Source organism: Arvicanthis niloticus, chromosome 6 (assembly GCF_011762505.2).
Source record: "Arvicanthis niloticus isolate mArvNil1 chromosome 6, mArvNil1.pat.X, whole genome shotgun sequence".
NCBI classification, from domain to species: domain Eukaryota; kingdom Metazoa; phylum Chordata; class Mammalia; order Rodentia; family Muridae; genus Arvicanthis; species Arvicanthis niloticus.
This window is the reverse complement of record NC_047663.1, coordinates 45,115,067-45,137,951: the sequence shown is the minus strand read 5'-3', so window position 1 is coordinate 45,137,951 and position 22,885 is coordinate 45,115,067. Positions and strand designations below refer to the sequence as shown.

General features: G+C 49.6%; 1 protein-coding gene across 1 annotated transcript; it reads left to right on the top strand.

Moving 5' to 3' along the window:
• The first annotated feature begins 2,147 nt into the window (after positions 1-2,147).
• Trarg1 (trafficking regulator of GLUT4 (SLC2A4) 1) lies at positions 2,148-22,639 on the top strand. The gene is made up of 3 exons (XM_034507410.2): positions 2,148-3,042; positions 17,634-17,766; positions 20,202-22,639. The coding sequence occupies exons 1-3, from the start codon at positions 2,665-2,667 to the stop codon at positions 20,210-20,212; spliced, it is 522 nt and encodes a 173-aa protein (XP_034363301.1). The 5' UTR covers positions 2,148-2,664; the 3' UTR covers positions 20,213-22,639.
• Positions 22,640-22,885: the final 246 nt, after the last annotated feature.

The window sequence follows — 22,885 nt, the reverse complement described above, 5'->3', positions numbered from 1 at the left end:
CTGTGGTCATGCTCCTATCATTGTCACCCACTAGGTGGCACTACAAACCCAGAATTTTACATTGGTCAACCTGACTTGGTGGTTCCCCCAATCCCAGCCCATCCAGGCACCTGCTACTGCTCAGACCAGTCTGGGGAGCGGCAGCTTGACTTCTCTCTCTCTCTCTCTCTCTCTCTCTCTCTCTCTCTCTCTCTCTCTCTCTCTCTCTCTCTTCCTTTTTCTTTCTCTCTTTCTTTTTCTTTCTCTCTCTTTCTTTCTTTCTCCTTCTTTTTTCTTCTTTCTTTCTCTCTTGTATCTCCTATTAAGTAAAAAGGGCTTCTTTATATTTGATTCCCTCTGATATTTATTTACTTAAAATATTTTTGCCAGCACATTTTCATTTGGACTAGACCTATTTCAGGTGCTCAAAGCCATGATTGGCTAGAAGATCTCAGACTGTGATGGGCCTGGAGTTCTTTATCTAAGGGACATCTGTGCACCAGCACAGTCCAGGACTCTATTTCCTTGCCTTGGGAGGCTTTTTTTTTTTTCCTATTTGAAATGCATTAGCATATTTTCTAGGCTAAGTGTCCCCAGGCAAGGACACCCACGAGTTTACTTCTCTAGCCCTCCTCGTGGCTTGAGACAGTAAGAGCCACCCTGAAGTCTGAGATGGAGAAAGTGTCTCCCAAGAGGGCTGGCTGTCTTTGCAAACAATGGTTTTCCTTACTGAGTAAGCATGCTTTTTTGGGTGTATGCTTGAGGGTGGGGAAGCATGAGTGTTGTGGGAGTGCTCATGTGTGCTGGTGCACATACATGCTTGTGCGCATGTTGGGAAGACCAGAGGTTGACTGGGTGTCTTCTCCAGTTACTCCTCACTGTCTATCACAGGTCAGAGTCTCTTTAGCTGGGGATCCTCTGTTTCTGCCTCCTGGGGGCTGGGGGTACAGGTGGGCTGCCATTCCTACTGGCATTTATGTGGGTGTGTTGAGAGTCTGAACTCCACGCCTCATGATTGCTTGGCAGGCACTTTACCCACTAAGCCAGCTTAAATTCTCAAACGTTTTCTAAACTTACTTGTTCCCAAGTCTGCTTTCAGTTCCCCTTCAGGCACCCCTGCAGGGGAGTCCTCCTCAGGACTGCCTGCCCTCCTCTCTCTTTTCTTTTCTCCCCCACCTCCTCTCTCTGCCTCCCTCCCCTTTTCCCTCTCTCCCTCCCTTCTGCCAGCTCACAGTGAAGTCAACCCTTTCTACCTTTGCTAGGAGCAGCATTTCTGAAATAAGCTCGAAATCAACCCCTACCACCACCACACAGGTACAACTAACATGGCTGGCTTTGCTCCCCACCAACCCCAGGACATAGGCCAGGAATTGCTATTTGCGATGACATTCTAAGATTAATGTTTCTTTCCAATCCAGGCCTGTTTCTTATTTACAAAAGCATCCAATTTGTGAACTTCATGGTCTCTGTGACCCTTCCAGCTCTGGTTCCCACATCCTGCATGACTCTGGGATTTTAAGTGGTTCCATGATGTTCAGTGCAAGTTATACTCCTCTGTGTCCCCTTGGTGGCTTTAGGTCACTCTGGTAAAACAAAGCAAGGAGACAGGTAAGGGAAAGAGAACAAGATGAAGAGACTGGAGGGGGCAGAAACAGAGGAGGGATGAGAACTAGAAGGAAGACAGGCAGAGCCTCTGGCACTTCAGAGATGGGGTCTGTTGGAGCAATTCCAAGAGGGTCTCTGCCTATGGCTTAGCACCATAAGGCCTGGCAGGAGAGAGATGGAGAGGCCTTTATCCCACAGACGCCCTTTTCAGCCCTGGTGAACTGATTAGAATCTCAGGCAGAGGGCCCTACTATGTCCCAGGAACCACAACGCCCTCAGGTCTCTTCCCCCTGTTAAGTGTTGAGGGTTAAAGGGCTCTGTGGGACCTGAAGGGGCCAGGGCACAGCATTCGCCATCAGATGATAGAAAGCACGAGCCTGGGGGAGGAACAGAAGGCTTTTTTTTTGTGATCATTGTCTTTTTCTCTATCTAAGTCCATGGCCCAGAAGAGCAGGTCTGAGGCTGCAGAGGAAACCAGAGGCTGGCCCAGATCCCTATAGGCTGGGCCAGGCTGGGCTGGGGCAGAGGCAAGATGCTGCTGGGATGATTCTCTGGGGAGAAGGGAATTGAAAAAGAGAGATATTTCCAAAGCGGGTGGAGAGGGAGGAAGGCTGTGTGGCAGACACACACACACACACACACACACACACACACACACACTGAGCTTCTCTGCTTCCTCACCCTCATTCTTTGGAGAGCAGAGGAAAGGAGCAATCTTCTCTCTGCTCCCTCTGCTTTCTCTTGCCTCCCCGCCCATCTGTGCAGTCAGCAGCTCCAGCAAAGTTGGCCTCAAACTTGAACGGAGCTGAAGCCTTCAGCTTCCTGGGAGTTCCAAGGTGGTGGTAGTGGCGGTGGCAGCAGCAGCAGCAGCAGCAGCAGCAGCCGGCTCCAGTTGTGGCTGCTTAGATCCTGGAGAACCTCTTCTGAATCTTCCAGCACTCAGCTAACCCCCAGACTCTGCAAAATACATCCACCCTTGTCCTGGAGGTTTGAAATCTGGACTGGGGAATGTTGTGCTGAGGACCCTCTGGAGCAGGCTATCCCTACTTGGACTTGAAGAAACCCAAGGCCCAAGTCAACATGGCCAACCCAGTGCAGCCTCAGCTTCAAGACCCAGGCTCCACCTCACCCTTGGAACTGCCTGAGATGGAAAAGCTTCTCACCAAAGTGGAGAACAAGGATGACCAAGCCCTGAATCTGTCCAAGTCTCTGTCAGGGGCTCTGGACCTGGAGCAGAATGGTCACAGCCTGCCCTTCAAGGTTATCTCTGAGGGGCACCGCCAGCCCTCACTTTCTGGCTCCCCTTCCCGGGCCAGCTCTCGGCGAGCATCCTCCGTCATCACCACCTCCTATGCCCAGGACCAAGAAGCCCCCAAAGATTACCTGGTCCTTGCCATTGCCTCTTGCTTCTGTCCCGTCTGGCCTCTCAACCTCATCCCCCTCATCTTTTCTATCATGGTAAGCCCTGTGCTTTGTTCAGGGAAAGGGTATGGGTGCTTTAGTGCAGCAGACACGTCCTCAGGGAAGGGGCTTAAAGTGCCGAGAAGCATCGGGTGTTGGAGCCTTGGCAGGAATCCTGTCTCATCTCCTGACTTCCCTTTTGGAGGGGGCCTAAGGCTCAATTCTGTTTACTCTTTCTTCATGTTTGCCTCTGGGTATCACTGGTCCACTTCTTGCTGCCCCTGTTGGCAGAAGGATTCAGGGGTACATCTGGAGTGAAATTCTGCAGAAGAGAGTGACAGCCAACTTGGTGTTTGTGCATGTGTGTGGAGGGGCTGTCTTGATTGTTTTTTGTTTGTTTGAACTGTAGGGATGAGGTGGGGGGCTGTCTAACTGTAGTTCTGTATCAACAGAGAACACTACCAGAAGGGAGCCAAGGGCTCCAAATGCCCCAAGGAGAGCCAGGCCTCCTAGGCCACCAGGGCATTCTACCAGCCTCTGTTTCCAAGAACCACTCCTTTCTTCCCTGGGAGCCCTGGGGCCTGGTTTCCCTTGGGGCACATGGGGAGGGAAAGGGAGGGAGTTGTAAGGCTGGGGGTTGGGATACAATGAAGTTCTTGGAGCACAGTGAATCTCCTGATTTCCCCGATTTCACTATCTGGCTTTTGTTGGAGGTCTGGGCACAAGTCGGAGGGCATGGCTGGCCAAGGAGGTGCATGTGTGCTAATCTTCACTTCTGAGGGACTCTGAATAGCTTGTCTTAGATTGTCCTCATGACAAGTCATTGGGTAGGGCTGCTTACAGAAGATCTTACAGAGAATGTGTGCTGACAGACAGGGCTGGATAGGACAGGGACTTTCAGAATCAGGTTAGGGCCAGGGGAAGAAAACAAGCCAGTTAGAACGAGAGACCTGGGTTGGGTGACACTATCTGTCTCCTTTAGAGTGACACTACCACTGAGTCACTGATTATCCAGCCACTAGGAGTTGTGGTCACTCCTTCTATACTTCTTCTGACATCTCTGTCCATGTCATTAGGTTCCCATATGATCCAGAGCCACCTGAAAGGGTGCTGGGGACAGTAGCAGCTTTCTGGGTATAAGAGGCTTGAGAGACAAAATTAGGCAGGGTCCTGGGCAGTGCCCATCTAAACTTCCTGTGCTGCCTACTGCACTTAGGGACCTTGCCAGGCTCCAGGGTGTAGCTGATGGCTCTGGGCTGGGCCAGCTTCAGAGTTGTTGGTTACAGAGACAGAAGAGAAATCATATTAGGGCTCAGGAGAAAACAGATTCTAGAATTATCTCCTGGGAATTGGGGACAGAATAAGTTGTCCTTGTCCAAAAGAAGCTGGGTCAAAGACTGTGAGACCACTGGACCTATCTCTGGCTCTTTCTCTTTTTTCTGTACATGAGTAGGGTCTGAGGGTCAGGAGTAAGGGATAGGACTCTAAACCCAACACTAGAGTCCCTGGGGCTGCATTCCAGGCTTCTAAACAGGTCCTTACAACATACTGCCAGGAGTGCCCAGGCTAGACACAAACACAAGGGAATTAAGTCATCTGGAACAAGTTGCTCCGCCTCCCAGCAGTTCAGCTATCTGCAAGGCAGGCAGAAGCTCAATGTCTGCGTCAGAGAGTGGAGAGAGGCTGAGATGGGGCTAACAAAGTGCTTAAGAACAGAACCCAGCCCCACCTAAGTGTGTTCTGTGGTCACACTAAGTGCTACAGGGAGTTTCCCTTCTGGGGGATGGGAAGTTATTGTAGGATTTATTTATTTATTTTTGAATTTTTGAGACACTGTTTTGCAATATAGCCCAGGCTGGCCTCAGACCATATTAATTCTCCTACTTCAGCCTCCCAAGTGCTATAATGACAAGAGTGTCCTAATAAACCCGTTATCATCTAATGGGAGTTTTAATAGCTTTATTAATGTAATTCACATATTGTAAAACTCACCCATCTAAAGTGCATGGTTTAATGGGTCTCCACCCCCTTCTTCTATCTCATATGTAGCCATGGATAGCCTGGAACTTGCTGTGTAAACCAGATTGGCCTTGAACTCAGAGATGTGCCTGCCTCGGCCTCCCAGGTGAAAAGCAAAAACTAGCCAGGTGTGCTTGTGCGAACCTCTAATCCCAGCACTCAGGAAGCGGAGGCAGGAGGATCTCTGTGAGTTAAAGGCCAGCCTGGTCTATATAGTGAGTTCTAGCCCAGCCAGAGTTATATGATGAGATCCTATCTTAACATACAAGCAAAATAAAACAAAACAACGCATAAGAATTGCACACATCGATGGGATGCCACATACTATTTCAATACATTATACACTTTGTACCATTTAGATTAAGTTAAGCATAGATATCTCCTCAACCATTGTTCATTTCCTTATGGTAAAAACTTCCTCCTGGTCTTTAAAAATGTGTAGTGCATTGGGCTGGGAGAAAGCTTGGTGCGTAGAGTATTGTCCTTGCAAGATGAGGACCTGAGTTCAAATCCCACAATTTACATTTAAAAAGCTGGACATTACACATCTGTAGTCCTGGTGCTGGGGAATGGGGAAGAGGTGGGTCCCTGGGGCTTGCAGCCATCTTCACCTACTTGGTGAGCTCCAAGCCAGGGAGAGACTTTGTCTCAATAAGCAAGATGACTGGGGATGTACTTCAGTGGCCAAACACTTGGTTAGTTTGCCCAAGACCCCTGTGTTCAATTCCTGGTACATGCGCGCGCACACACACACACACACACACACAAATGGCAGATGGCACTATGGCACTTAAGGAACAACATATACCAACACCAAGGTTTCTCCTAGCTGGGTTTATATGCACACACCTCTGCCCCTATTTGTCTTGAAACCCTGTAGTTTAGGTGTCAAAGGTGTGGCCATCCTCCTGGATCAGCCTCCTGAGGGCAGGAGCCACCACATCTGGCTTTAGACTGAATGGGATCAAGTGGACCTTCTGTTCCTGGCTTGTGGTTCCACCCAATCTGTTGTAAATGACAGGATCCCGTCCTCTGGCTGAATGGTCATTCTGTGGTTTTTAGGGCATTTAATGAGTTATATCTTAATCCCAGGTGGATTTGGAGAACTTTCCTCATCTTCAAAAGAGACCCTGTGCATTTTAGGTGTTACTCATGTCCTTGATCCCTCTCAAGCCTGGGTGACACCAATTTTCCTATCTTCACAGAGGATCTTATTTCAGGCCTTAATTTTAAAATGGGATTATATGTAGTTGGGCAATGAAGGCGCACGCCTTTAATTCCAGTACTTGGAAAGCAGAGACAGGCAGATCTCTGAGTTCAAGGCCAGCTTATACACAGAGAAAATCTGTCTAAAAAAAAAAAAAAGTTCTGTAGGTTTGAGTCTTGGACCAGGCTCACCTGCAAGGGCAGAGGTGGCTTTTGGGAACCCCTCAAGATTTGGCTCCCCTGACCTACCATTCATCTGATTCTTCTCAATCTTATTCATTCATCTCCAATGGCCAGTTGCCTGTTTTGAGGGAACTGAGTGGTACAGGGTACCTCCTGGCATCAGTGACTGAGCCTGTCTTAGGAAGCAGGCACAATGCTAGTCAGAGAAGCAATGGCTAAGGTAAGTGGCTGCTGTTTGGCATTACAGGAGGGGAGGAGAGTGTGCTGGGGGCTGTTGCAAGTCAGGGATTCACTCTTGGAACTTAAGCTTCTGATGAGCCCCTGGGGAGTTTTAGGCTGAGACAGGATGTCTCATACTAATTCATACTGTAAAGTCAACTCTCAACTGCATTGTGGGAAATGGGCTGGCTACAGGAGGGTGATCCCATGTACGGGAAGGGATGAGGATGTCTGAGCTCTGGATGGACTGGGAGGGAAGAGCACAAAGGAAGGGGGTGATGTGTGGGGGTGTGGGGGTGTGGGGTGTGTGTATGTGTGTGTGTGTCACATGTTCAGGCTCCAACTCAGAAGTACTGGAGCTATTCTCAAAGCTAGCTCTGGGACCGTCCACATTAATAGAGTGAAGCAGAGTGTGGCCCACATGCCTGTAATCCTAGCACATGGAATGTCAAGGCCAGAAGGCTGCATGCGTTCAAGATCAGTCATGGATACACAATGAGTTCTATATTAGCCCCTGCTACAAAATAAGACCGTGTGTCAAAGACTCAGACCCAACCCAACCAACCAAAGAACAATGATAAGAAGCACTTACTGAGCGAGCGAAGAGGACAGAAAAGGGGTTTGAAAGGGAGATTCAGAATGTGGGAAGGAAGCTGGAAAAAAGGGAGGGAATGAAGAATAGAATCTGAAGAGGAAGGGAGTGGCTGAAGGCCCTGGAGAAGTTAGGTTCAAGGAGAAGTGGGCTTGTCTGCTGGGTTGGCCATTCCTAGATTCTGGGTGTCCAGATGGAGAGACATAGACAAAGGGAAGGAGGTGTGGGGACCCCAGAGAGGAGATGTCTTAAGGGAGAAATACTCAGAGGAGCTCCCAGGGAGTGTATGGCAGTGTCTCTATTTGCTGACACACACACACACACACACACACACACACACACACACACACAGATAGAGAGAGAGAGAGAGAGAGAGAGAGAGAGAGAGAGAGAGAGAGAGAGAGAGGCTTCAATGGCACAGGGGATGGGAGGTGACTAGGGATGGAGAGATAATAGCTCTGCCGGGGCTACAGACTGTGTTGGGAAGCAGCTGCCATCGGCTTCCATGGTGGGGTGACTTGCTCCAGCTATAGGTGTAGACTTGTAGACACTAGGCTCTGAGTGGCAGAGGGGCCATTAGACCTGAGCCAGGTGGCTCTGTAGATGTGAACAAGAGTGGCTGAGGTGACAGGCAGACAAGTAGAGCTGGACAAGGAAGGAGTGGTGACCTTGGCTGAGAAGCAGAGACCATAGGTAGGGACTTTGAGAAGGGCAGGTCCCACTAACATAGCAGGCTGAGGGCAGCATTGGGGGTTCAGACTTCAGAGGAGTGATGATAAGGGTAGGATGTCGCTGTGGAAATGAGTGTCCAAGGGAAGTATCAGCATCAGGATCAGGGATGGGGAAACTGAAGGATAATGTTACTGAAATTCATGGGTGCTTACTCAGTGGCAGGCACAATGCCACATCGTTTAGATGTCTTATCTCATTCAGCCACGACTGTACTGTGAAGTCTGGGTGCCATTATCATTATCATGGTGCAGACAAAAATACCTGACCTGCAGGCAAGAAGGTAATAAGTGGGTTGGAATCTACCCTGGCTGCCTTGAATGATAGACTGTGTTCTCACCAACCACACTTCCTGCCTTCTTCTCTGCACCTGCAGAGACTTTTGCTCTCCAAGCCAGTCTATCTTCTAGAACATTCCTATGCCCTGGGGATGAAGGGGTCAGGTTTTTATCTAGGGTTTCACACTATATCCTTCCTGGCAGCAGCAAGGGTGACATATCACAGAAGGGGGAGGTTGGTTTCCTACACCGAGGCTCTAAGTCTTGAAGATAGTTCAGGACTCCACACTAGAAATCCCTGCAGGTGACCAGATTCAGGTTCAAGCCCTTAGCCTCGGCACTGGTAACCTCTCAGAACACACTGTTGCCCGTAGAAGCACATTCTATACTGATTGGACCATGGCCACATAGCTGATAGGAGGCCCATCAGCTGGATGCTGGATCTATTGTTCTGTCATGGTCCATTCCTTATCTGGATCTGAGGACGCTTCCAGGAAAGTCAAGCCTTCTGCTGTGTGTGTCGGGGAGTGCCACGTCCTCCCTCACCTTTCCCCCTCCTCCAGCTCATCTACCCTCCCCATTAAGCCCACCAGAGGAAACAAATGGCTCCTATAGGGCCTACTGTGGCCAGAGTGGTAGAGTCAAGGGTTTTCTCTGAAGAGCACTAGTCATAGACATCTAGCTCTAGTATGCACTGCAATCTCCGTGGTCCCCTTGGGCGGAGGCAGATTTGACACATGGGTGGACCGAGAAACGGCCATGTTCAAGGCCTCCTGACAGTGGAGCAAGACCCCAGGCATGGGCCTTCTGTGAGCAAGACTGATAAAACAAGCCAATATTTGGGCGTGTGGCATGTGGCATGTGGCATGTGCTGGTTAATCCCAGCACTTGGGAGATAGAGACAGGAGGATGAGAGTTTCAGATTAACACCAGCTACATAGCAAGTTCTTGGCCTGTCTGGGCTACATGAGACCTTGTCTCAAAGAATCAGTAAATATTTAAAATGGGAAAAATAGAAACAGCCATTTCACAGGGCTGTTGGGAGGAGTGTGTGAGTGACTGCGCACTACAGCACCTACCTAAAACCTTGTATGTAGTAGACACTTAATAGATGAGAATGGTCAGCATTTTTACTGATAGTAAATGAAGTTTTGCAAGGCCAGAGGAAAGGACTAAACCCATGTGAATGGGCAATTCTGATTTATACCAGTTTGGAAATAACCAGGTCCCACATCTAATAACTGCCTCTACTGGTGGCATTCCCATCTGCAGTTGTGGTGGTGGGCACAGGGCAGCCTTTTCTTTGTGGGTTATTCCTATAACAAACACATCACAGTGCCCTACAGTGACTTCCAACCTTCCTTAGGCTTCCCCTGCCCCCAGACAGGATCTCATGCATCCCAGCCTGGATTTGTAAACTCTATGTATCCAAAGATGACCTTGAGTGTGTGTGTGTGTGTGTGTGTGTGTGTGTGTGTGTGTGTGTGTGTGTGTGTATTTATCTCTGTGATTGTGAGACTGGGGCTCACTACATAGTCTTGCTTGGCTTGGAACTTGCTACCTGACCAAACTCTCTTTTAACTCACACCTATCTGCCTCCCTGACTCCCCAGTGCTCAGACTTGAAGGTGTGCACCAACGGGCCCAGCTAGACCTTGAACTCTTGATTCTCCTGCCTCTTCCTCACAGGTGCTGAGATTGGAGGCATGCTTGTATCACCATGCCTGGCTTATGTAGTGCCGGGGGTAGAACTCGGGGCTCTATACATGCTAGGTAAAGCACTCTCCTGACAGAACTGCATCTCCTGCCCTCCTTAGAGATGCCCCATAGTCAGTGTGTTGCAGGGGCAGCACGGTTTCATGCTTAGGTTTGTTCATTTGTGCAGTCATCTACTTAGAAGGCAAATGTGCTGAGTCCCAACCAGAGCCATGTGCTGGTGTCTGTCAGGCACAAAGGCACGTGTGTAGCTGAGCTTTGGGGACTTGTGTCTCTGTGCATAGGGGACAATCAAATATGGTGGGGTAGTCTTTCTTCCCCACCTCTTATTCAGGCAGCCACGCTAGTGTCTCTCCATGGTCCTGAATCATTACCGAATGAGCAACTGTTCCTCTGTGAAGTTGGGCTGCAAACCCCATTCTTGCTCCTGTGCCCTGCACCTAAGGCTTACAGCTTAGACCCCTTCACAAATTACCAAGGGCAGCCTCAGTATCTCTCCCTTCTATCTTTCCATTTGCAATGTTGGGGTCTGAATCCACTGTCCTGCGTGCTAGGCTAGTTAGTGATCCACCACTGAACACACTTCCTCAAATCTTTAAAAAAAAAAAAAAAAAAAAAAAAACTTTTTTGAGACAGAGTCAGTCTCTCCAGGTTGTCCAGGCTTGAATGTTTAGTTTTCCTCCCTTTGATTCCAGGGTAGCTGGGATTACAGGTGTGTGCTATCATGCTCCACAGTCGTAAAAATGCTAATTTTAAATGTCTCAGAACTCCCCAAGGCCTTTATGTCAGCTCCTCTTTCTTCTAATGCCTAATCACTGATGTCACAGATTCAGTGACCTGAGTTAGCCATTCCAGTGGCTGGAGGCAGCATGGGTTCATGAGTGGGTCCCAACCTTAGACAGACTCACACTGCCCCGGCGTCTCAACTCTGCATCCCCATCAAACAAGACCGCACAGCATCTCAGACAGTCTCTTTCCTACTCTCCATATGACCCCTGGCTTCATCACTTTTCCAGCTTGGGCTCTTTCCCAGATCCTTACTTGCTTCAAGTCTTTGGATCAGCCCCAGCCCGTCTAGCCTGGTCTACAAAGTGAGTTCTAGGACAGCTGGGGATACACCAGTCTCAACTGTTTTCGAAACTGTCTCAAACAAATGAATGAATGAATGAATGAATATTTTAAAAATAATTTAAAAACCCTCCAGGACTAAATACATTAGTCAAGATGCCTCCTCTGTCTCCCCCTCTCCTCCTCTTCTTTTCCCTCCTCTTCCACAAGATCTTAATAGTTAGCCCAGGATGCCCTCAAATTGACTATGTAACTCAAATTAGCCTCAAGCTCACAGGCTTCCTGACTCCCCCGCCCCACCAGAGTGCTGGGATTAGAGACAGGTATCACCGTACCTTATGTGGCTTCTCCTCATGTGGCCTTTCTTTGGCAATTGCAACTCTTCCCATGCACACACAGTGTTCTACACCATGGCTCCAGCCCCACCTCATAAGAGTATTCAGAGAAAGAAATACCCTGACAGCCAGGGGAGAGGCACACATTCAGTGCAGACCTTGAGACAAGGTAAATACCCAAACACTGGGAGGGCTTGTTTTTACTCCCCAGATGTGGAAGAATCAAGGAATGTTTCATGGAAAGGGTGTTCCTGGAGTAAGTCCTTGCACAGTGAGAGGATTTTGCTACAGGGGACAGGGAAGCAGAGGACAGGGAAGCAGAGGACGGGGAAGCAGAGGACAGGGAAGCAGAGGACAGGGAAGCAGAGGACAGGGAAGCAGAGGACAGGGAAACAGAGGACAGGGAAGCAGAGGACGGGGAAACAGAGGACGGGGAAACAGAGGACAGGGAAACAGAGGACAGGGAAACAGAGGACAGGGAAGCAGAAGACAGGGAAACAGAGGACGGGGAAACAGAGGACTGAAAAGGAGTAAAGGCACTGGAGGCCAGGACTCATCCTGCCTGGGGCAGCACAAAGTGGCTGCCCAGAGCTTGTGGAAGAGGGTGGTAAGGATTTTAACAGGAAATACAAAGTTGAGCTGAATTGGTTTTCTCCCCTATGGACAACGTGAAGCCTATGAGATGCCGAGAAGATGGGACTGCCTCAGCTCCTGTTGGCTTATTCAGCCTGTGTGTATGGTGCATGTGTGCATGCCCACCAGTGTGCAGTGGAAGCCAGAGGAGGACTATCAGTGTCTTCCCCTAGTGTTCTCTAATTGCCTTGAAACAGAGTCTCTTGTGGAACCAAAATCTCAGTGCTCTGTCTGCACAAGCTGGGCCTGAGCTGGGAATCTGCCTCGTCATCTCCTCTCCCAATGCTGGACTGACAGGCATGCAATTACTAATTTAGAAATTATTATTTTATGTATACAGTGTTTTGCCTGTCAGTTTAACTATGCATGACATGCATGCATCACCCTCAGAAGCCAGAAGAGGGGGTCGGATCCCCTGGAACTGTTACAGAAGGTTGTGAACTGCCGCGTGGGTGCTGGGAATCAAACCTGAGTCCTCTGGAGGAGCAGCCAGTGCTCTTACCCACTGAGCCATCTCCCCAACCTCTGAACATGTGTGTGTGTGTGTGTTGGTCTGCATGTGCATGTGAGGTCACAAGTCAGTTTATTGTGTTTTCCTTAGTTACTGTCCACCTTACTATTCTTTTTTTAGAGTTAGCAATTTAATTTTTTTTTTTTTCGAGACAGGGTTTCTCTGTGTAGCCTTGGCTGTCCTGGAACTCACTCTGTAGACCAGGCTGGCCTCCAACTCAGAAATCCGCCTGCCTCTGCCTCCCAAGTGCTAGGATTAAAGGCGTGCGCCACCACTGCCTGGCTAGCAATTTAATTTTTAAACTGTTTTTTACAAAACTTTAATTACAAAGCTAAGTGAATACTTTTTTTTTTTTAATTTTTTGTTTTGAGACAGGGTTTCTCTGTGTAGCCTTGACTGTCCTGGAACTCACTTTGTAGACCAGGCTGGCTCTGAACTCACAGAGATCCACCTGTCTCTGCTTCCCCAGCGCTGAGATTAAAGTCGTGCATCAGCACCACCCAGATCTTTTTATTCTTTAATTGTCATGTTTTCTAAGTTTTGATGTATACACACACTTACTACACACACACACTCACACTCACTCATACACACACACACACACACACACACACACACACACACACACATTTAAGTTTAAAGCTCTGACTTTCTTATTAAAACTCATGCGGAGGCTGGAGAGATGGCTCCATGGTTAAAAGCACCTGCTACTTTTCCAGAGGACCTAAATGCAGTTCCCAGCACCCATTCTGGGCAGATCACAACCACCCTGTAACAACCGCTCCAGCAGATTTGATGCCCTCTTCTGGCCTCCACAGTCACCTACACACATGTGACACACTCTCATACAGACACACACGTACAGATTAAACATTCTGAACCTGTGCTCAGATATACCAACACACCTGATGCAGGGCATGGGTGCTGTGGGCCCGGCAAGGCAAGCACTTTATGAACTGAGTCATCTCTCCAGCTTTGTGACAGGGCTTCACTATGGAGCTCAGGCAATGCTTTCACTGGTGATCCTCCTGCCTCAGCCTCCTGAGAGCTCAGATGATGAACACACACTGCCAAGCCACAGTCTCTCTTTCTACCTCCATTTTGATCTTCACTAACAGCCAGAGGAACCTTTCAGAAGTGGGTCTCCAATCCTTCCACCCTCCTGCCTTCCTTGAACCAAGATCCATGATATATTTGGCTTCTGGAAGTTACTGGAAGACTCCAGTAACTAAGACACCCAGGAAGGGCGTCCTCCATAGTCTCATATCCACACTCTGTCAGCTCAAGAGCCGGTAGCCTTTATCTGGCACCTCCTACTTCCCTCAGGCAGGAACTATTAAGCGTGTGTACTTCTGTCCTGCGGTTATTTGCACACAACACTCTTCTTCCCTTAAAGAAGGAATCTATGTAGTTCTTACCCGCTCTTCACATCACACCCCTCCCCCAGAAGTTCTTCTTTCTCCTCTTTCATAAGTGCTCATAAGTCTTCTGTGTCTCCCCTTGAACACTTTCTGTGCTTGCAAGTTCACGTGTGTGTGTGTGTGTGTGTGTGTGTGTGTGTGTGTGTGTGTGTGTAAAAGCAGGCTGTTGGGTTGTAAGATCCCAAACATACAAACCGAGACTCCTTTACACTACAGCTGTCTGTGGCCCTTTCAGGATGCCTGGTCTAAGTAACAGTAGACTGAGGTGGTAGTGCTGGGCAGGCAATGGAAGAGAACATGACAGTATCATGTCTCCCAAAGTATGGATCTTTTGGAGGCTATTGACACAGCTCAGGTAAAAAGGGGGAGCATAAGAATATCAGATAGCTAGCCGGGCGGTGGTGGCGCACGCCTTTAATCCCAGCACTTGGGAGGCAGAGGCAGGCGGATTTCTGAGTTGGAGGCCAGCCTGGTCTACAGAGTGAGTTCCAGGACAGCCAGGGCTACACAGAGAAACCCTGTCTCGGAAAAAACAAAAACAAAAACAAAAAAAAACCCAACAAAGAATGTCAGCTAGCAGAGCAGCCATGGAACCGATTAGGAGAGCAAACACGTGGTGTGTGTTGACTGAGGATGTGGCACAGTGGTAAGGCATTTACTTAGCACGCATAAAGCCCTGGGTTCAATCTCCAGTGTTTGAAGTGAGCAAAGAAACAAGAAACCAATTGTGACTTAGGTGCTGGACAGCAGCTGTTGCCAGTATGGGTGTGAAGAGTCACAGAAAGCAAGGGACTGGTGAATGCCCCTCTGTCCTGGCCGGCACTCGGGATGGGATGCAGTTACCATGTAGGTTAGAATCTGAGAGTCGAAAAGAGGACAAGGCAAGAGTGCAGGGTGGGGGTTCCTGCATCAGGGCAGGAGTGGGGGGTTCCTGCATCAGGAGCAGGAAGAGGAGGAGAAGTCATGTCCCTGGCTCTTAGCTTTTTTTGTTAAGTCAGGGAAATGGGGCAGCACTTGCAGCATGCAAGGATGATTCTAAAGACAAGATATCTAGGTGCCATCCTGAGCAAGCTGTCCGGTAAAAGTAAGGACTCAGTCACTGTCATTACTATCACCAGCACTGTAGCTGCCCGCGGCCACAAGTCAACTGGGTTCACCTGAAAGGGGGGCTGGGAATGAAAGGGGACGGAGGGCGAGAAGAGATGAGGCCAAGACAAAGTTCTCTGATCAAAGCCTGAAGTTTAATAATTTGCTTTCACATATAAAGGGGAAGCCCCACCCCCACAAGAAGAGTCTTCTCTGGCACTTCATCTCAGCAGTGTGGGTGAGGGGTGTGCATCCTTAATCATGGGTCGGAGGTGTAGCGAGCAAGCTCAGCAGGCAGTCTATTCAACTCAACTCCTGTGGCGGACTCCGGTCTCCAATGCAGGCAGCTTCCCAGGTCCTTTGTTATTCTGTCTCTAGTGATAAACAGTGTGTTCCGGCCTGCTCAACCTGGACAGGTTGGCAGCGTGGGGGAAGGGCACACAGCACCACCACCACCACCATCATCACCACCATCATCACCACCACCATTGCCACCACCTCCACCATCATCACCACCACCATCATCACCACCACCATCATCACCACCATCACCACCACCACCACCACCATCATCACCATCATCACCACCACCACCACCATCACCACCACCATCATCACCATCATCACCACCATCATCACCACCACCATCACCACCATCATCACCACCATCACCACCATCACCACCACCACCACCATCATCACCACCATCACCACCATCATCACCACCACCACCACCATCATCACCACCACCACCACCACCATCACCACCATCACCACCATCATCACCATCACCACCACCATCATCACCATCATCACCACCACCACCATCATCACCACCATCAAGACACTTGATTACATGTCCCTGTTGCACATGTCCCAAGCCTCTGTGAGTTAGGAGATAAGATATATGGCTAGGCCTGGTAGTGTAGACCTGGAACTCTAGAATGAATTTAATATCAAACCAGGTAATTTAGCAAGACCCTGTACAAAGATACACACACACACACACACGCATGCACACACGCATGCACATGTATATGTGTGTGTACAAATTTCTTTTAAGAGCTGAAGGTAAAGCTCAGTAGTAAAAAGTGTTTGCTGAACACAGGCAAAGCCCTGGGTTTTATCCTTAGCACTACAAATCTCCAAAACAAATCCATCTCACGCCTGGACTTGCTGGATCGATAGAAAGGAAAGTAGAAAGGGTCTGAGGGTCAGAGGCCATGAGTCCAGTCTCAGCTCTGATGGCCTGGGACCCCGGCCAGTGTCCTGTCTGGCTGAACCTTGTATCTTCAAATATAAAGTACTGAGAAGCCTCCAGTTTGTCTGTGGCCTGAAAACAGTCACACCTCTCTGTGCCTGGGTGGCCTAAAGTTCTGGCCAAGAGCATGGAGTCCAAGATGGACAGAGGGACCCTAAGGTAAGGGCTCTGAAGTCATGGAGCCAACCCTGGCTGTCACATAGTCTTGGGCCATACTAGGAGGGCCCAGGGTCACGCTGGCAAATGTTTAAATACACCTCCCACTAAGGTAGCCTGGGCTTATAGTCTCCACTGTTCACCCCACTGCATCCACTGAATCCACCCCATCCACTGCATCCATCCCATCTACCCCCATTCACTGCATCCACTGCATCCACTGCATCCACCCCATCCACTGCATCCATCCCATCTACCCCCATTCACTGCATCCACTGCATCCACCGCATCCACCCCATCCACTGCATCCACAGCATTCACCCCATCCACCACATCCACTGTATCCATCACATCCACCCCATCCACTGCATCCACCCCATCCACTGCATCCACCCCATCCACTGCATCCACCCCATCTACTGCATCCACCTCATCCACTACATCCACCCCATCCACTGCATCCACCCCATCCACTGCATCCACCCCATCCACTGCATCCACCCCATCCACTGCATCCACCCCATCTACCCCCATCCACTGCATCCACCCCATCTACCCCCATCTACTGCATCCACCCCATCCACTGCATCCACCCCATCCACTGCATCCACCCCATCTACCCCCATCCACTGCATCCACCCCATCCACTGCATCCACCCCATCTACCCCCATCCACTGCATCCATCCGCATCACCTGAATCCACCCCCATCCTCCCGCATCTATTGCTTTCACTAGATTACTGGGTCTCAGAGGAATGAAGCTCACAGAGAAGTGAGCCACACGTGGGAGCTGACCCACCACAGTCTGGCTTCCCTTGTGGGATCAAAGGTAGGCTGTGTTGAACAAGGTCACAGTCATGGAAGGAACTAGAGAGAGGCCACTGCCTTTCATTCATTGTGTGGCAAGGAGGAGGTCACAGAAGAAGGGAATCAGGCACGCTGTGAGCAAAGAGAATCACAGGGCTTTCTTACAGTTCCTATGTGGCTTCAGAATTGCGACTGGGAGGGGTTAGTGACTGCCCTGTCACTAACCTGAGAGGAAGCACCTGGTATTGCTTGGTCCTTTGCCAGCAGTCTCCTTGGAGAGGGGTCTGCAAGAAACACAGGCCATGTGTTCTGCTAGACTGTGGGTGGCAGGAAAGGTGTGGTGTGGGTAGAAGTATACCAGGACACTGCATGGCTTCCATGCCCATGTGACAAGCTTCCTGAAGTTTTTTTTCTGCCCTTTCTCTGCAGTCTCGAAGTAGTGTGCAGCAGGGGGACCTGGATGGGGCACGGAGGCTGGGCCGCCTGGCACGGCTGCTTAGCATCACATTCATCGTCCTGGGCATCGTTATCATCATCGTGGCTGTCACTGTCAACTTCACAGGTGAGGCAGGGGATGGAGGGCGCCCCGGAGACGGGGTGGTGATGAGGGTTGTAGCTATAGCCTTTCACTTCAGTCAGGACCATTTAGGTGATGGGTTTTCTGACTCATCTGATGCCCGAACTTGTGGATCGATAAGAGTGTAGAATGGGTACTGGCCCAGGAATCAGAGGCCACAAATTCCAGTCTCAACTTTGATAGCCTGGGACCTGGGCCAGTGTCCCATTTGGCTGAACCTTGCATTTTCAAGTATAAAGTGCAGAGAAGAAGCCTCCATCATGGAGAGCTTTTGTGACATCACTCTGGATAATGGACGAGATGAATCCAGATACTGATGAACAGGCTCCTTGCCGCATAGTCAGGGCAGACCAGAAGCAAGCAGCATGTCTGGAGGAAAGCAGGAAGCAATACTCTGAGTACCCAAAGGTGGCCCAGGGGACTTGTCCCAGCTGGACACTTTTTTCAGAGGATGCTGTCAGCCATATTTTTGAGAGTGTGAAAACTATTCATCTCAGAGTTGTCTTGAGCATGGGATACACTGGGTGAGACATTTCTGTTTATTTCAGAGATCAATCCAAGCCTCGCCCCTAAAGATCTTGTTATTCAAAATGTACTCTTAGGTCCTGACGCAGGAGCATCACCTGGGGCTATTTTAGACTCTCAGACCCCACCGTGAACCCACTGCATGGAAATCTGTATTTTAGACTCTCTTTCTTTGGTGGTGCTGAGGATGGGACTCCAGGCCTCAACTTCCCACAGTGTGAACCACCTGCCCAGAATCTGCATTCCAATTAGATTTCCTATTCATGTACCAGTGCGGGAGGTGCTGGCCTACAGCAGGAAGTGCTCAGCGCCCGGGGTCATGGGCAGTCTTGTCTACTCAGGAGAAGCACGCGTGCAGGTTTTTGGTCAGCTTGCCTGGACCGGAGTTTAGATCTACTTCCTGTGGAAATGAAGTTTCACACTCCATAAACTCTGAGCCTTGGCTTTCTCCATCAGTGTGGAGTCTGATGGGTGTGAGAGGCATGTGAGAGGCATGTGAGAGGCACGTGAGAGGCATGTGAGAGGCACGTGAGAGGCATATGAGAGGCATGTGGGAGGCATGTGAGAGGCATGTGAGAGTCATGTGAGAGTCATGTGAGAGGCATATGAGAGTCATGTGAGAGGCATTGAGCGGCATGTGAGTGGCATGTGAGAGGCATGTGAGAGGCATGTGAGAGGCATGTGAGTAGCATGTGAGGGGCATGTGAGAGGCATGTGAGAGGCATGTGAGAGGCATGTGAGAGGCATGTGAGAGGCATGTGAGAGCTTTGTGAGAGGCATGTGAACAGCATGTGAGAGGCAGGAGGCAGCAGCCTGAGGCACTGGGCTCTCTATCACCATGTCCCAGGTTACCTGTTCTGCTGCTTCTCACGGTTGCCTGGATAACTTCTGAATTCAATTTGGCAAAGAAAATGTATAGCTTTCATAAGAGATACTTCAGGATGGAATGCTCTGGTTTAGTGCGAAGCTGTATCTAGGTACTTGGAAGGGAGCGGCAGAACTCTGTCACTTGCTTGTTCTGTCTTCAATGGGTTGGTGTGTTGGCTTCTTTCCTAGGCAGCATCTCTCCTTAGGACAGCAGGGTGACAACCCTAAGGATAATGGTGTCTTAGGAGAGGCAAACATGCAAATCAGTTAAGCAGTAAATTTTTAAGGAGTGATGTATGGGCACTGTCTGTAATCCTAGGACTTGGGACACCGATGCTGAAGGATCAGAAGATTAAGGTTTAGGGATAGCCATAGGCCACGTGAGATTCTGCCTAAAAGAAAATCAATCACCTCTAGGCTGGCTGTGGTGGCTCATGTCTTTAATTTCAATATTTGGGAGGGAGAGGCTGGTAGCCTGATCTACATGGCAACCTCCAAGATACCCAAGGATACTTAGTGAGAGGTTATCTTTTAAAACAAATGCCTCGCTGGGCAGTGGTGGCGCACGCCTTTAATCCCAGCACTTGGGAGGCAGAGGCAGGCAAATTTCTGAGTTCAAGGCCAGCCTGGTCTACAGAGTGAGTTCCAGGACAGCCAGGGCTACACAGAGAAACCCTGTCTCGAAAAACAAAAAACAAAAAACCAAAAAAAAAAAAAAACCACAAAACAAAAAAAGCCCGCTTCTAACTAAAGTCTCAGAAATGATTTTAATTGGTCCACTTGGTGTCACATGACCATCCTCTACCCAATCAACAAGACCACAGTCTTCTCATTGGCGGGAGTTCCTGTATCAAGATCCCCCACCCTCCAAAAAAAAAAAAAAAAGCTGTCCCTGACCCCCGTACCTCATCCTAGTTACCATTTCCCCACAAGAGACGATTCAGCACAGGCTCATGGCTCTTTAAATCTTTAAATGAAGACCCAGTGTTCTCAGCGCAGTTTCACCATAACCTTTCTTTTCTTTACAGTTCCGAAGTAACCACGGAGCTGTTTCTAGCGGAGGCAGATACCGGCCAGCTGGAGAGCTCCGAACCCACATGTCCCCACACATTGCAGAGGACAAGATGGTGGCTGCTGAGTGCCCACCCGTCCCCAAGCTCCAAAAGCACAAACTTGGAGGGAACTCTCTACATCACTCCATTGTCAGCCCACGGCAGACGGGAGGGAAAATCTGGAATGAAGTTGGACTCAATCTCATAGTCAGGTCTCTCACCCTTTGACCTCAGTTCTTGGGCTTCTCATCCCACAATTCCTGGGACTTACATGTAGCGTAAACTGCCAGAATGGGAAGAAAGCCAGCCCCACGGCCAAGAAGAAGCACTGGGTGTCTATGAACAAGAGCATGTCCTGGCCTCTGTCTTTTCTATTTTTCTTGAGGGGGAGTAAACAGACTACTTGCATGCTTTGTGCCGGTAATCCCAGCCGGAGCCCAAGGGGAATCTGTCTGTCAGCACAGGCCCTGGGTATTCACTGGCAAAGAGACAAGAGCCATCCGGAAATCCTCCATTGACGACTGGATAGGGATAGCATGACACACCTGGCGCTCTTGCTGAACGTCACGCTGGAGGCTTCTCTTCCAGGGACTCTGGATTCAGAGTGTCTTCCAGAACCACAGGATCTGCCTCTTGATTTCCACCTGTGGCGTAGCCTGTGGGCACCAACCTGGAAGCCTTAGAACTTGACCTGTCCCAGGTCAGCCATGGGGGAGGGACAAGGCTTGTTTTTTCTCTCTTGCCACTGACTCTTTGGAAGTCTGGGACCCCATCTTGGTAACCCATGAAAGTGGCTCGGGAGCTCTATACAGGGTATTCAGGGGGTCCTACACAGAAGAGCTGAAGTGGATCCTGGCTTCAGACTGTTAGCTCAGCTCTAATGGATGCTGTGTTAGTGCAGCTCTGTGCCTGGTCCTGCATCCCTGGCCATCCACAGCAACAAAGGCTTTACCTAGAGGTAGCTTTGAGACTCCCACTGGACTCTCCTGTTTATTCATAGGCTCTGGGGAGTTGCTGCAACTTGTAAGGGAGGGGGCTAGAGAATTCTTAGGAAGGTTTGTTATTTCTTTATCCGGAGTTCAAGGAGTCTAGCAGGAAAGGCTCAGAACCCTCTGCCAAACAGCCTCAGGCTTGTTGCATCTCTATTTCTCCAGGTTTTTTTTTTTTTTTTTTTTTTTTTTTTTTTGGCTTGGCACAGGTTGTGCCCATGGGGGCTTCACCTGCTGGCCTTGCCTGCTCTGAGAGCCCCATCTACCCAATGTCATACACCACTGCCACCACCTCAGACCTGGCAGAGGAGCTTCCTCTGCCTGGAAGTCTGAATTATTGGCTTCAATGGGGGAACAGGTCCAGTGCCACACCTACACTAATTGGGGATTAGAAGTTCACTTCCTCTGAGAAAAGTTAGGACCCTGATCTCTCCTTCCTCAGACTCCATGCTTGGCTTCCTACAATCTCAGAGATGCTGGGCAGGGCACGTTATCACAGAGCACTGACTACTGGGAGAGGCTCTGGGGTTTCCAGACAAGGTCAGAGCAGCTGTAGGGAGGGCTGAAGGGTTGGAAATGTCTCTTAGGGGTTGGTCCCTAAATCAGGCCCCCATTGAGGAAGTAAACTTGAACTTATGTTTCTGTAGCAGGGACTGGCTACACACCCTTTATGGGATCTTTGAAACCAAACTAGAGATGTCCTCATTTTCTATGGGGAGTAAGCGTGTGAGCCCAGAATATGTGTATGACTTGAGAGGTTGGGTCAGAGGAGATGTGTTATCTAAAGGACAGCTTATCGTAGACTTCTGATCCTGAGTGGGTGGCCTCCTAAAGGCCATCCCAGGACAGACACTGTCTAGGGATTGTCATGGTGGCTTCTACATCACTGGAGTCCAGGTCACCCCCAGCCACTCTTCTCATTTCCTAGTCACAGCTATACACAAGGCCTGCCAGTCACACCCTCACACATGCATACCCTTATACACTCACACACTGATTCACACTTCATCCTGGAACAAGCAGAGTCTCTACACTAGGGAATGACTTAGCTAGAACATTCTTCTTCCATCCAGGCAAGGACAACCTGGGAGCCTTCCCATGGTTCCAGGGACACAGCCTAGAGGTCCCCAAGATATCCCCTGGGCAGAAGAGAGCACAAGGCAGGAGGAGAGAGACATTAAGATGGGAGGAGAGTGAGTGAGAGTTCTCTCATCCCCCAGTTCGAACTGAAGCTAGGAGGGATGTGGCCCTGCCATCCTAGCTCTGGCTAGGTTCAGCTGCCAGCTGCTTGAGCACAGTGGCTGAGCAGAGCGACTCAGCCTCTCTTTGGGCATCCTGGTGAACAGCAAGAACTGCGTCCTACCCACCACACACACTAGTGACTCTGTATTTCTTGGCATGGAAAGAAATAAAGCTGAACATGTATGTTCCCTGTGTGTGGACTCCTGAGATGGGCATTTCCAAACACCCAAGCAGGGGCTGTCTACTCAACCTTCTAATCCTTGGATTTGGCTGTGGGCCTAGGGATCTTGAGTGTGTAGGGGCTCCACAGACAATTCAAGGCATCTCTGCACGCAGTCACCGTCTTCTCCGGGCTTCAGTTTTACACACTACAAAACAGGCTGGTCCCACCTTCTCTGTCTTCCGTGTGTGCACACAAATATGTGTGCA